Source organism: Phaethon lepturus, unplaced genomic scaffold, assembly GCF_000687285.1.
Source record: "Phaethon lepturus isolate BGI_N335 unplaced genomic scaffold, ASM68728v1 scaffold2371, whole genome shotgun sequence".
Lineage (NCBI taxonomy): Eukaryota > Metazoa > Chordata > Aves > Phaethontiformes > Phaethontidae > Phaethon > Phaethon lepturus.
Genome location: NW_010515354.1, coordinates 367 through 12034, shown reverse-complemented (window position 1 = coordinate 12034; position 11668 = coordinate 367). Strand labels below are relative to the sequence as shown.

The 11668-nt window shown below is 44.4% G+C and overlaps 1 protein-coding gene across 1 annotated transcript in view; it reads left to right on the top strand.

Moving 5' to 3' along the window:
• LOC104627453 (ovostatin-like) overlaps window positions 1-9708 on the top strand; it is a 27001-nt gene extending 17293 nt beyond the window's left edge. Inside the window, exons 23-35 of the mRNA XM_010295721.1 lie at window positions 721-804; window positions 1727-1903; window positions 2397-2478; window positions 3526-3682; window positions 4066-4140; window positions 5176-5329; window positions 5599-5819; window positions 6413-6628; window positions 7041-7165; window positions 7516-7606; window positions 8185-8253; window positions 9191-9296; window positions 9647-9708. Of these exons, the coding sequence (XP_010294023.1) occupies window positions 721-804; window positions 1727-1903; window positions 2397-2478; window positions 3526-3682; window positions 4066-4140; window positions 5176-5329; window positions 5599-5819; window positions 6413-6628; window positions 7041-7165; window positions 7516-7606; window positions 8185-8253; window positions 9191-9296; window positions 9647-9708 (1619 nt within the window). The remainder of the gene's footprint in view (window positions 1-720; window positions 805-1726; window positions 1904-2396; window positions 2479-3525; window positions 3683-4065; window positions 4141-5175; window positions 5330-5598; window positions 5820-6412; window positions 6629-7040; window positions 7166-7515; window positions 7607-8184; window positions 8254-9190; window positions 9297-9646) is intronic.
• The last annotated feature ends 1960 nt before the right edge of the window (window positions 9709-11668 follow it).

The following is an 11668-nucleotide window of genomic DNA, read 5'->3' as shown; positions in this document are numbered from 1 at the left end:
CTCTTTCCTACAGTGCTCATTGATGCTGTCCGTCCCTTTTTGCCTGCAGTTGCCTAAATGGCAGCTAATGTGAGTGCTTACAGTTCAATTCCCTGCTACAAACTTCATGTGTGATCCGGTGCGTGTCATTTAGGCAGTGTCTGTGCTGCGGTCAACAGTGCTCCGATGCATCAGAGATGACCTTTTTGTGCAAAATCTATTCTGTGTTTCACACAGGCATGTTTGACTGCTGTCCCCTGTTCCAAGAATAACTGTGTCTCTCAGCTTTCTGCTTCTAATGGGAATGGGAGAGGGAATGTAACGTTCCCTTCCATACCATCTCGGTGCTGAGTGCAAACAGCTTCCAAAGTTTCCTGGAGGCTCTGCCTAACAGAGGCACAAAAGCAGCACTCACCCTCACCGACCAGCTCTTCCCAGTGTCCCACTGAAGAAATCCCCAAGGTTCACAGACACTACATCCCAAAAGCACCAACCTTACCCTGTTCAGCTGATTTCTGTTGAGCAATGACAGTTACTGCACCATTTGGTCTGTTTTTCACAATTTGGGTTTTGCTGTGCCCCCTTCTCTCTTGATGTCCTTGGAGACAGCGGTGAGTTTCTGCCTATTGCAGTCTCTTGCATGCACTTTTGCACTGTGCAATTTCTACCAGGAGCATTTCACTGCTATAACCAATGTTTCTATACAAATGACCCCAACATACTTAATATTTTTCTCCACAGATGATGTGGTTACTCAAGATGTTGTTCTAGATCTACCTACAAATTTGGTGGAAGGATCAGTCAGAGCTTCCTTTTCTGTTGTTGGTAAATACATAATTAATAAAACATAAAAAGAAAGAAAATGTAAAAACATAAAATGAAAGCTTTTTCAGGATTCAAAATGTGAGTTTCCACTCTTTGTGTAGGAAATTCATGAGCAAAGAGACTGATTCTCATCCTGTCCAGCAATGCTCTTTGCTGCATCAGAGAAATTAAGTTTAAATATTGGTTACATCCTCCTTCACTCTTCTGTTTAAATTTATTGCATTTGATTGTATTGCTCTGAAGTAGAACAGTTCTGAGTTATGACCCCAGCCAGACTCATGCAAGTAAAACTTTTTTTCCACTAACCCACCTGCAAATCAGAGAAGCTAGTGGAATCTTTTCAGTCTTTTCCTGGAAATAACCTGAACTGGGTTACATGACTACTAGTCATAAAATCTTTGTTTTGTAATGTTGATTTCATCTCATTACAGAAATCCCTTGCTGCATCTGTGCTATCTTCCCTAAAAATAACAATTTAGAGGTGGTCTACAATACATCTTCATAACCAACATCCTTTTTCAGCATTAGTTGTTAATTCCATAATACATGGTTCACTGTAGCACCTCTAGGCTGTTCCCCTTCCCTCCTCTGGAAACAGAGTTTCCTGGAAGTTCTTTTCATTTCTAATAAGAACTATCTGCCTGAAGTGGCACTAATTCAGGTAGTGTTTCCAGTGTGGGCAATTTAGACTAAGTAAGGAGAGGCAGGGAAAAGGTTTCTTTTTGTTGACCACAAAGCAGAACAGAACAAATCACTCAATCAGCAACTGAGAGCTTCATGCTTGTTGGAAATCTCTGTAGTACCAGACAGGCTTGCAACCCCACGTGGGCTTTCCCTGTCTCTACCTACGGAATGGGAATTACTGTTTATTTCAGTGGCCACGAGTTGTGCTGATCCCCCCCTGGCATCTCCTCTTCCCCAGGTGACATCATGGGCACTGCTATGCAGAATGTGCACCAGCTCCTCCAGATGCCGTTTGGCTGTGGGGAGCAGAACATGGTCCTGTTTGCGCCCAACATCTACGTCCTGAACTATCTCAACAAGACAGGGCAGCTGAGTGAGGAGGTCAAATCCAAGGCCATCGGCTATTTAGTGAGCGGTGAGAGCTTTTTGCTTCCCTTACGACGTATGCTGAAATTCCCACTGAGGCCCAGTGAGCAGAAGCAAGAGCACAGCTATCCCAGCAGTAGGGCACTGCTGCTGTAGCACAGCTCAGTGACCCAAGGGACTGCCCTGATCAAGACCTTTGCTTTGTCGTCTTATCCTATTTTGCTGACACTCAACTGTCATGTTTCCTTTGAGGTTTTGTCTTTCATCCCTTTCTCCTTTTCCACTCAGGCACAGCATGTATCCTAATCCTATTAGTTTAGATAGAGCACAGAGCTGATACAGCTCTGCCTATTCTGTGACTCGGTGTTTCTGCAGGACAAGATGCTCCATGCTTCCACCTAAGCTCCCTCAGGGCTCCCCCACTGCTTGGTAGATGTATATTGCCTGAGCTTTCCCACTGTGGTTTCAGATAAATCTGATAGCAAAGAGAATAGGGTTTTATTTTTAAATTAGGAAACACTTCCTCTTCCATGTTTTTGCAGGCTACCAGAAGCAGCTGTCATACAAACATCCCGATGGGTCCTACAGCATCTTTGGCACTAGAGATAAAGAAGGGAACACGTGGTAAGTGACTGGGAAAAGAAATGGCTCAGAAATGAATTTGCATTCAATTTACATGATGCTGGTAAGAGGCATCTTTGCGAGCTAAATCAGATGTACAGAGCTGGTGAGGACTCGGACTCTGTAAGTACTAAGAAAAATGGCTCTCCACACCCTGCCAGGTGGGGTGTTGTTGTGGTTTAAACCCAGCCAGCAACTAAGCACCACACACTGCTCACTCCTGAGCGGTGGGATGGGTGCAAGAATTGGAAGAGTAAAAGTGAGAAAACTTGTGGGTTGAGATACAGACAATTTAACAGGGAAAGCAAAAGCTGCACATGTAAGCAAAGCAAAAGAAGGAATTCATCCACCACTTCCCATCGGCAGGCAGGGGTTCAGCCATCTCCCGGAAAGCAAGGGTCTGTCACACGTAACCGTTACTTGGGAAGACAGATGCCATCACTCCGAACATGTTCCCCCCTTCTTTCTTCTTCCTCCCAGCTTTATATACCGAGCATGACATCATATGGTATGGAATATCCCTTTGGCCAGCCTGGGTCAGCTGTCCTGGCTGTGTCCCCTCCCAGCTTTCCACGCACCCCCCGCCTTCTCACTGACAGGCCAGCATGTCCTTGACTGCTCAGCAACAACTGAAACCATCAGTATGCTATCAACATTTTTTTCATCCCAAATCTAAAACATAGCCTCATACTAGCTTCTATGAAGAAAATTAACTTTATCCCAGCTGAAACCAGGACAGGTGCGCAGACAGGTGACCCCTAAAGACCCAGATGACTTTTTGATTCGCGCTCCTGCTGTCTCCCATGAAATCCAATGCATTGCAGTGCTCTGTAGCTGGGATCAGCCCCAGAGTGTGCTGGACACCCTTCCTGTGTCCCATCTAGCTACTATTCCTTTAACTACTCTCTCCTCAAGGAGCACACAGTGACAAAGCATGCCACCAACATGTTGGCTGTAACTCTTCATGCTTTGCCTAGCGTGAATGGAAGGGCTGACTTTTTCTGTTCCTATTTCCAATGCTCACCTCACAGCTTCATTTTTCTCTTGCAGGCTCACTGCCTTTGTGTACAAATCATTTGCAAAATCTAGTCATTTCATCTACGTTGATGACAATGTCCAGGCTCAAACCCTGATGTGGCTGGCAAGCAAACAGAAGCCAGATGGCTGCTTCCGAAGTGTTGGGACACTCTTCAACAACGCCTTGAAGGTGGTAGAGAATTATTTCTTGGTCAAATTTACACTGTTATCATTAAGAACATGCTATCCTATTACTGTCAAAAACTATACTTTACTCCTAATGCCTGTCCTCTGCCAAGGGCTAACTCTCCACACCTTACAATGACTATTTTCAGCTCAGTCAGCTTCTTCACACTGTATTTTACGTCTTCTGAGCACCTGAGATAGGGTAACAGGACTGTAAGCTTGAGGGATTGATGTTTTTGATGTGATAGCAGCAGGCTTCTCTTGATTTAAAAGCCATCCCTGCTATGTGTATGTTCTCCTTCCTTGTGTCCAGCTGGGACATAGCAATTCATATATAAAGGCTTCTCACTCCTGACGTTCACTGAAAATTCTCTGTGTCCTTTACAGGGAGGAGCAGATGCTGAACTGTTGCTTTCTGCCTACATCACCATTGCCATGCTAGAAGCTGGGCACTCCGGCTTGGTAAGGAGACCTTCAACTGCTAGTATTCAGCTGGAATTGGTCCCTAGTTGTTGACTTGGCTCCAGTGTCTGCTACAAATTGTCCAGGTAGTAAAGAGAGGCAGAGGGAGAAAGAGATACCGGGGAACGTGAACCTGCTCTATATCTGCACTAGTTGCTGTGATAGAACAGTTCCCCATCTCTATACCTCTTCAACCACCCATATTCAAGCAGAAATTGTACAGACCTCAGCGGAATTACGTCTTCTATTTTAGAGACCCAAAATATTAAGTGACACCTTTTTGTTTTCGATAAAAAAGCCTGACAAGTAGTAGCCCCCACAGTATGGCTTAGCTTCAAACCTGGCTCAGTCAAGAAAGTAAGTTATTTCAGGTAAATTCATAAAGTCTACAAATAGAACTAAAAGCTATGTTGGGAAAACAAAGGTCCATCTGAGTGAAAATCCAATCTGTCCTTTTTCAAAAGTGGCTAGTACAAGACTACAACAAAGATATTAGACTTCAATATATGACTTTCTCTGCCTCCAATTTGTCATATCCTTTTTGGGGACCTTCCTGATTAGATAATGCAAGGACACAGAGTCAAACTGTCATCATTTTTTACTTGGTGAAAACCTATTACAACTCCACAGAGTTAAAATAAAATTACACCCAAGTCACTGAGGATAGAGACTACTAGGTTGGATTTGTTCAAGACAACAGACACATGACTACAGAAGTGCAGAGTGAATTGTTATCATGGAGGTAAGCAGAAGGAATTAGCTGTGAAAGAAACAGAACAGTCTTCTGTTTATACACTGACATCTTCAAGAACACACCGAACATCTACTTCATTTGTATGATGTTTCAGTCTGAAATCCCTCCTGAGAGAATTCTGTATTCTCTCTCCTCTAGTCACTATACAAACTGAAGTCCCATTCTCATTGCTGTAATAGTGACAGGATGAAGAACAAGTTTAAAGAAAATAATTGTTTGGCCAGTCAAAGACTACTGTCCTGAATTAGATCCACATGTTAATTTTTCTTTTTATTTTTAAGTACCCAGTACTCCGAAATGCATTTTATTGCCTGGAGACTGCATCTGAGAAGAATATCAGTGATGTTTACACTCAAGCACTCATGGCCTATGCTTTCTGCTTAGCTGGGAAGGCAGAAAAATGTGACTCATTCCTTAGAGAGTTAAAAAAAATTGGTGAGTTTCATCCATTTGGGGAATCTGGGAGGTGGGAAGAGGGAACAGACCTTATGGATGGTACGTGGTTTAACCTTGACAATACTGAGAATATAGACACATGAACCAACCTCCACAAATAATCTATGGAGTTAACTTACAGCATATCTGTTGCTTTGTAAAGAGTACTTGCAAGAAAGGGGCCAGGACATAGTACATCTCTGAAGCACAGAACAGTGACACCTGTGTTCTATTCTGGTTGCTCCTCACCTTCTCTTTTGTTTATTCAGATGGCTCACAGCACTGGGACCAGGCGGAAAAGTCTCCATCAGAAAAATCTCCCTCCTTCCTTGACCATGCCCCATCAGCTGAAGTTGAGATGACCAGTTATGTGCTGTTGGCATTGCTCTACAAACCCAACCAGAATCAAGAGGATCTCACAAAGGCCTCAGGGATTGTGCAGTGGATCATCAGGCAGCAGAATCCCTATGGAGGTTTCTCTTCCACCCAGGTGGCGAAATCCCCTTCTGCTCCCCAGCAAGTCCTAGGAATTGGGGCACTGGTTCAGGGTGCCAGTGGGCCTTTGACTAACTAGTCTTATTTCTCTTTTGTATTTGCTGTCTCAAACACACAGAGATCAAGTCTTTCTCCTAGAGAGACCAAAATACCATTTTTTTCCTCCTCTTCTTAACTATGGAAAGGTTAAAGCCATACAAGAGTAATTTGACTAGCAACAAATACAGATATTTGTGTCAGGGATGAGCCTAGAAAACACCATGACAGCTGTTCCATGACCAAAAAGCACTCTATTTCTAGTTCCCTAGAAAACACACACTTCACCACTATGAAAAATTCAAGTGTGCTCTAGTACTCAGATTTTATGTTCTGAGACCTTCATATGAGTAGAGAGATTTCTTCCACCCTAAACCATGCATGCCAGAATGACATGGCTCCTTATATATGGGAACCCTGGAGTTACCCACAAATTCAAGGTTTCTTTAGTCAGGATGGAGCAACTGTGCTTCATACTGGAACGGTGACTTTGACCTCCTCTGCACCAGTCATGCTATGTAGCTAATGACCTTTTATTTTCTTTTCCTCCAGGATACAGTCATTGCTCTTCAAGCCCTCGCTGCATATGGTGAGGCCACCTACAATTCTGTTACACAGAATGTTGTCAAGATCACTTCCAAAAAGCCTTTTGAGAAGGTATTTATTGTCAACAATGCAAATAGGCTCCTGTTGCAAGAGACTCCCCTTCCCGAGGTCCCTGGGAAATACAGCCAATCAGTGAATGGCAGTGGTTGTGTACTTATGCAGGTAAGTGTCTGCTCTCCTCTTCATTGTGTCTCGCATTCTGCATACAATACAGTCATGTTTTTGATAATTCTCCATCCAACTTCTCTTCATTTTTCCTAATTATTTTATTTCCCTAAACTATTTAAACACTCTTTTCCCCATTCCACATTCTGACTCCTGTGGAGTCAGAGGATGGAGAAAGAGTCCTTTCTGATCAGCAACTGGTTTCTCTCTGGAGATGACTCTGGGTACAAGCACTTTCACTATCAAAAACAGAATTCTGTTTTGTCAGCCATTGATGTAAGCAAGGATCTTCCACATAAAACCAAGAGCAACATTGCCAGGAAACTTCACTAAGTCTGACACTTGTTTCTTTGGAACACAAAGAAAAGCCCTTGGTGTGCATGAACAAAAAGGTTTTTTTCTCTTCCAGACAGTGCTGAGATACAACATTCACCTTCCAGAGGGTGCCTTTGGATTTTCACTCACAGTAAACACATCAAATGCTTCCTGCCCACTGGATCGACCAGGAAAATTTGATATTGTCCTCATAAGCAGGTAATGTTCCATCAACAAACCAGCTGCACAGATGACAAGACACTCAGAGAAGATTGCTGTGTATATTCAGTTCTGCTTATAAAGTCAAGAACCATGAGCTGATCAACGTGTTGATGATATCAGCCTGTAAGACACAATATCCCAAAAGACCTTTGTGACAGTAACTGATGGTGTTAGCCCATATCTGGCCCCTTCATACTAGGGGCCTCCCCAGTGTCTCCCATCTGAGCCCATCAGCAAACGCATGTGAGTAACTCCAGCCTCCCCACATTGTATGAGGCCAGGAACAGAGAGTTGAGGTTTGCTTCCCCGGGCACGGTCCAGACTGACAGGGGCTTCTGTTGTTTCAGTTACACGGGGAAGCGTAGCAGCTCCAACATGGTCATTATTGATGTGAAGATGCTCTCTGGCTTTGTTCCTGTTAAGTCTTCCCTGGATAAGGTAAACTATAGGAGCAAGATTAAATGAGTCACCCCAGGGACAGAGGAGAAGACCGGTCATGATGAAAATAGAGGCCTGGTTAAGAACTGTTCACCCACAAACACTGTGAGGTGCACAGTCTTCATTACTGGGTGGAGGGAATTCCCTACAGGGAGCTGCAGGCACACAGACCTTCCAACATTAAAAACTAGGAAGGGTTCCAGCTAGAGCCTGACCAGCTGGCAGCTGCATCTGGGAGCTGGCACTGCCCGGGTAGGAAAAGGTTGGGAAATCTACCAGACTAGTTCTGAAATCTGTACATCACCGGAGGCAGGCAGTACTCCCTAATGAACTGCAGTGTATCTCATCTCACACACTTGGGAAGTGCTCATACCCCCTGCTAAGTCAAGTGGCAGTTTTTGCTCAGCCTTCTCCATCTATTCAGCAACATGTGGTCTCTCAAAATCAGCTGCCAGCCCTTGATACCTGGCTAGGAACAGAATGAATCCCACAGGCATGTAGTGGTAGGGTCTGAGGTAGCACTTGTTTTTTCATGGGTTATAGATATATTCGTTTATGTCCATTTCTTTGTTTTAAAGCTCATTGATGGTCATACAGTGATGCAAGTAGAAAATAAGAAAAACCATGTTCTCCTTTATCTGGAAAATGTAAGTTCTGATCACTGTCTATTTGATTTTCACAAAGGATGCAAAGAGCATGTAATAGATGCACCTACAGAGCGGATGCACTCTATGAAGTGTATTTATCTTGTTCCCTTCCCCATCAGTTTTTCACTGTAATCACTAAGCTACTTATTCCTCAAACTGCATGTAACATCCCAACCTCCCAAACAGCTTTGAACTGATGCCTGCCCTACTAGCAACTAGAAATAACTTGTTTTAAAAAAGGACATAGAAATTAATCAAAATTCTTTCTCCTTTCAGTCAATAGCAGATAAACACCAGAAAAGAGTTTTCTCTGTGTGTCTGTCCCCTTGGCAGGCTTCTCGAAAACCTCAGTCCTTCCAACAGGATATGAACACCGCTCTGATCACCTCTGGAAAAATTTCCATTCCTTCTCTTACACTAGTTCATTCCCAAATCTAATCTGTAATCTAATCCCTGGATCAGAATTTACATATTAAAAGTACATTGGCTTGGAACCCGGCAGAACTAACAACAGAAGCCAATATCCCAGTGATGTACATTGATTCCCAGTTTCTTTGTGGCACATTATGTTTATGTCTGAAATGGGAGGGGCTGGAATGCCAGACTTCATCTTCCTGACCATCAGAAGGTCCTGGAGAATTAAGATCAGTCCTTTGGGACATCTTTTCCCTCTCTGGCAATAGGATGTGTAATAACTACAGAATCTTGTAATACAAGCAGGCTAGGAAGCTTAAAACTCTTCATGTCATTTTCATTTTGGACTCTCCAAACGTATTTCTGATCCCAGTTTGGCAGGCAGATAATGGATATCCCACATCTGTATGTGTGGCATCAGTGGGATTTGGAATATACAATCAATCAGTTACCACCCTGGTTGGCTCCAGATGGTGTTATGCAAATAAAAATACTCATGTGACCCCTGTTCCTCCATTCCCAGATCTCACAGAATAAAAGGAAAGAAATAACTTTCTCAGTTGAGCAGGACTTTGTAGTGACCCACCCCAAGCCAGCTCCTGTGCAGATCTATGATTACTATGAAACAGGTAGGTCTTCGATTTTAACCAGCATGAAGTGGTGGGGAGGGACAAGAGTGAGCAGCAGCACTGTGTGCATTACAGGAGATCCAGAACCAGCCCTCTTGGAACCAGCACTCCTCTGAAGTCTACCAGGAACTGGAGCTAGTGCTGGGGGAGAGGCTGCACTTTAGTGAGCTTGGTCGCATGCCCAAGGTGACAAGAAGGCATGACTGGGAAGTTACAAAAATGCATGTCCCAGAACAGAGGAGATTTCAAGGATCTCTAGCTTAAGCGTGTGTAGGGTATATCCACCTCCAGGTAAAGGCACAAGAAGTGGTCTCCAGGCTAATGGGAACATTTCCTTCCTCCTTTTCCAGAAGAGTATGCTGTTGCTCAGTATATATCACCTTGTAAAGACGCTGTTGCAGAATTGGACTAATGATTAGAAAAGGTAAGTGAAAGCCAGGAAAAAAAAAACAAGCAGCAATGAGGGTGAAGCAGTGGGGAATGAAAGATGAGAGAAGAGTTTGTAAAAAGAAAGGTAAGAAGGTGAAGTATAAAGCAGCATGAGCAGAGGGATTGGCAGGGTGAGTAAAGCAATGACTATTCTTGCAGAAAAGGAGTCTTCAGTCTCCACTAGGGTTCTCAGAGAGCAGCCAGAGACAGCAGCCAAATCCTGTCCCATGCCACACGATCACTGGACTCTTAAGTGGAGACCACATTGCTGTTCATGGGAAGAGCTCAGTCTCTCTGTAGGATGAGACCCAAAGTGCAGAATAACAGACAGACTAGGAAATAGCTTTGGAGTTTCCTCAAAAGCATCGACACTTAGCAAGCAATAATCTACCTACAACTGTCCTTGAAAACCTCCCCTCTGAAGCCTATACTTCATGGGCACAAGCAGGGTGCTTCACATGGACTTACAGAAGTCCCTTTATGGCCAGCTGACACATTATCTGAGGAGCACACTTGAGGTGACATGAATCATGGAGGTGGTGTGTTGACTCGTCAGAGGTATGATGCTATCCCGCTGTAGGGGAGGTCCAGGTCTGTGTCCTGCTCAGCACAACAGTTATGCTGGCTGTTATCTGCTGAGCTGTTCCCAGGGGGTAAGGGCACAACTTGCTGCCAGCCCTTGGTCCAGCTCTTGTCTGTGTTGCACAGAAGGGGCTAACTACCCTGTATCCTGAAACAGCTATTTTATACCATAGAATCATAGAATCATTAAGGTTGGAAAAGATCTTTAAGATCATTGAGTCCAACTGTGAATATCCTGCAGCTGTTGGTTTGTTCTCAGTGAGACTACTTTCTTTTGGATTTTCCCCTGCAGGACCATCATAAATATGGAACAAGTGGTCAATCACCCTATTTTCTTCTGTCATTAAGTTCTGGAATGGGCCATTTCACCTTATTAATCACAGCGGGAGTCTGTGATGTCATTTGAGCTAGTGTCTGATTCTCTGTTTCCTTTCAACGGCCCATCTCTCCAGATCTGTATCATAATCATATGTACTTTTACATCAATAAACCTCCCTTTTACGTTGGGTATTGTCTTTATTTCAGTGTCACAGAACAGGCATTTCAATGACAAACCACATGTTCACACAAGTCTTTATGAGGAGCAGCTGAGGGAACTGTGATCGTTCAGTCTGGAGAAAAGGAGGCTGAGGGGAGACCTTATCGCTCTCTACAACTACCTGAAAGGGGGTTGTGGTGACGAGGGTGTTGGTCTCTTCTCCCAAGTAACCAGCGATAGGACGAGAGGAAATGGCCTCAAGTTGCGCCAGGGGAGGTTTAGATTGGATATTAGGAAAAATTTCTTCACTGAGTGGTCAAGCATTGGAACAGGCTGCCCAGGAAGGTGGTGGAGTTACCAACTCTGGAAGTGTTCAAAAAACATGTGGATGTGGCATTGTGGGACATGGTTGAGGGGGCATGGTGGTGTTGGGTTAACGGTTGGACTTGATGATCTTGAAGGTCTTTTCCAACCTTAATGATTCTGTGATTCTATATGTTATGGCTGCTGGCTGGGGGAGGACGGAGAGGGAAACATTCCGTTGTGCCTGCAGCACCCGGCCTCCTCTCCCAGCTACAGCTGATAACCACTGGCAACTACTATAATATGCAGCATGTTCGGCCTCTCCCCGCTGCAGAGTGTGGGCCCCATTGCCCATGGCTGCTGAACAGCCTCTCACCTTTCCCCGGCCCTGCCAGGGCACTGCCTTGGCACTTGTGGCACGAAGGTAGAGTTTTCTGTGTGGACATTGTGGAGTGCCTCTGCACCGTGCTTAGTAGAGCAGAGGGTGAAGAAAGGGGCGGTTTCAGTGCAGGCCTGGTGAGTGCCTGGTCCCAGTCCACCAGGCTGGCCAGAGGTTGTCCAAAAGAGATGATGAGCCTGG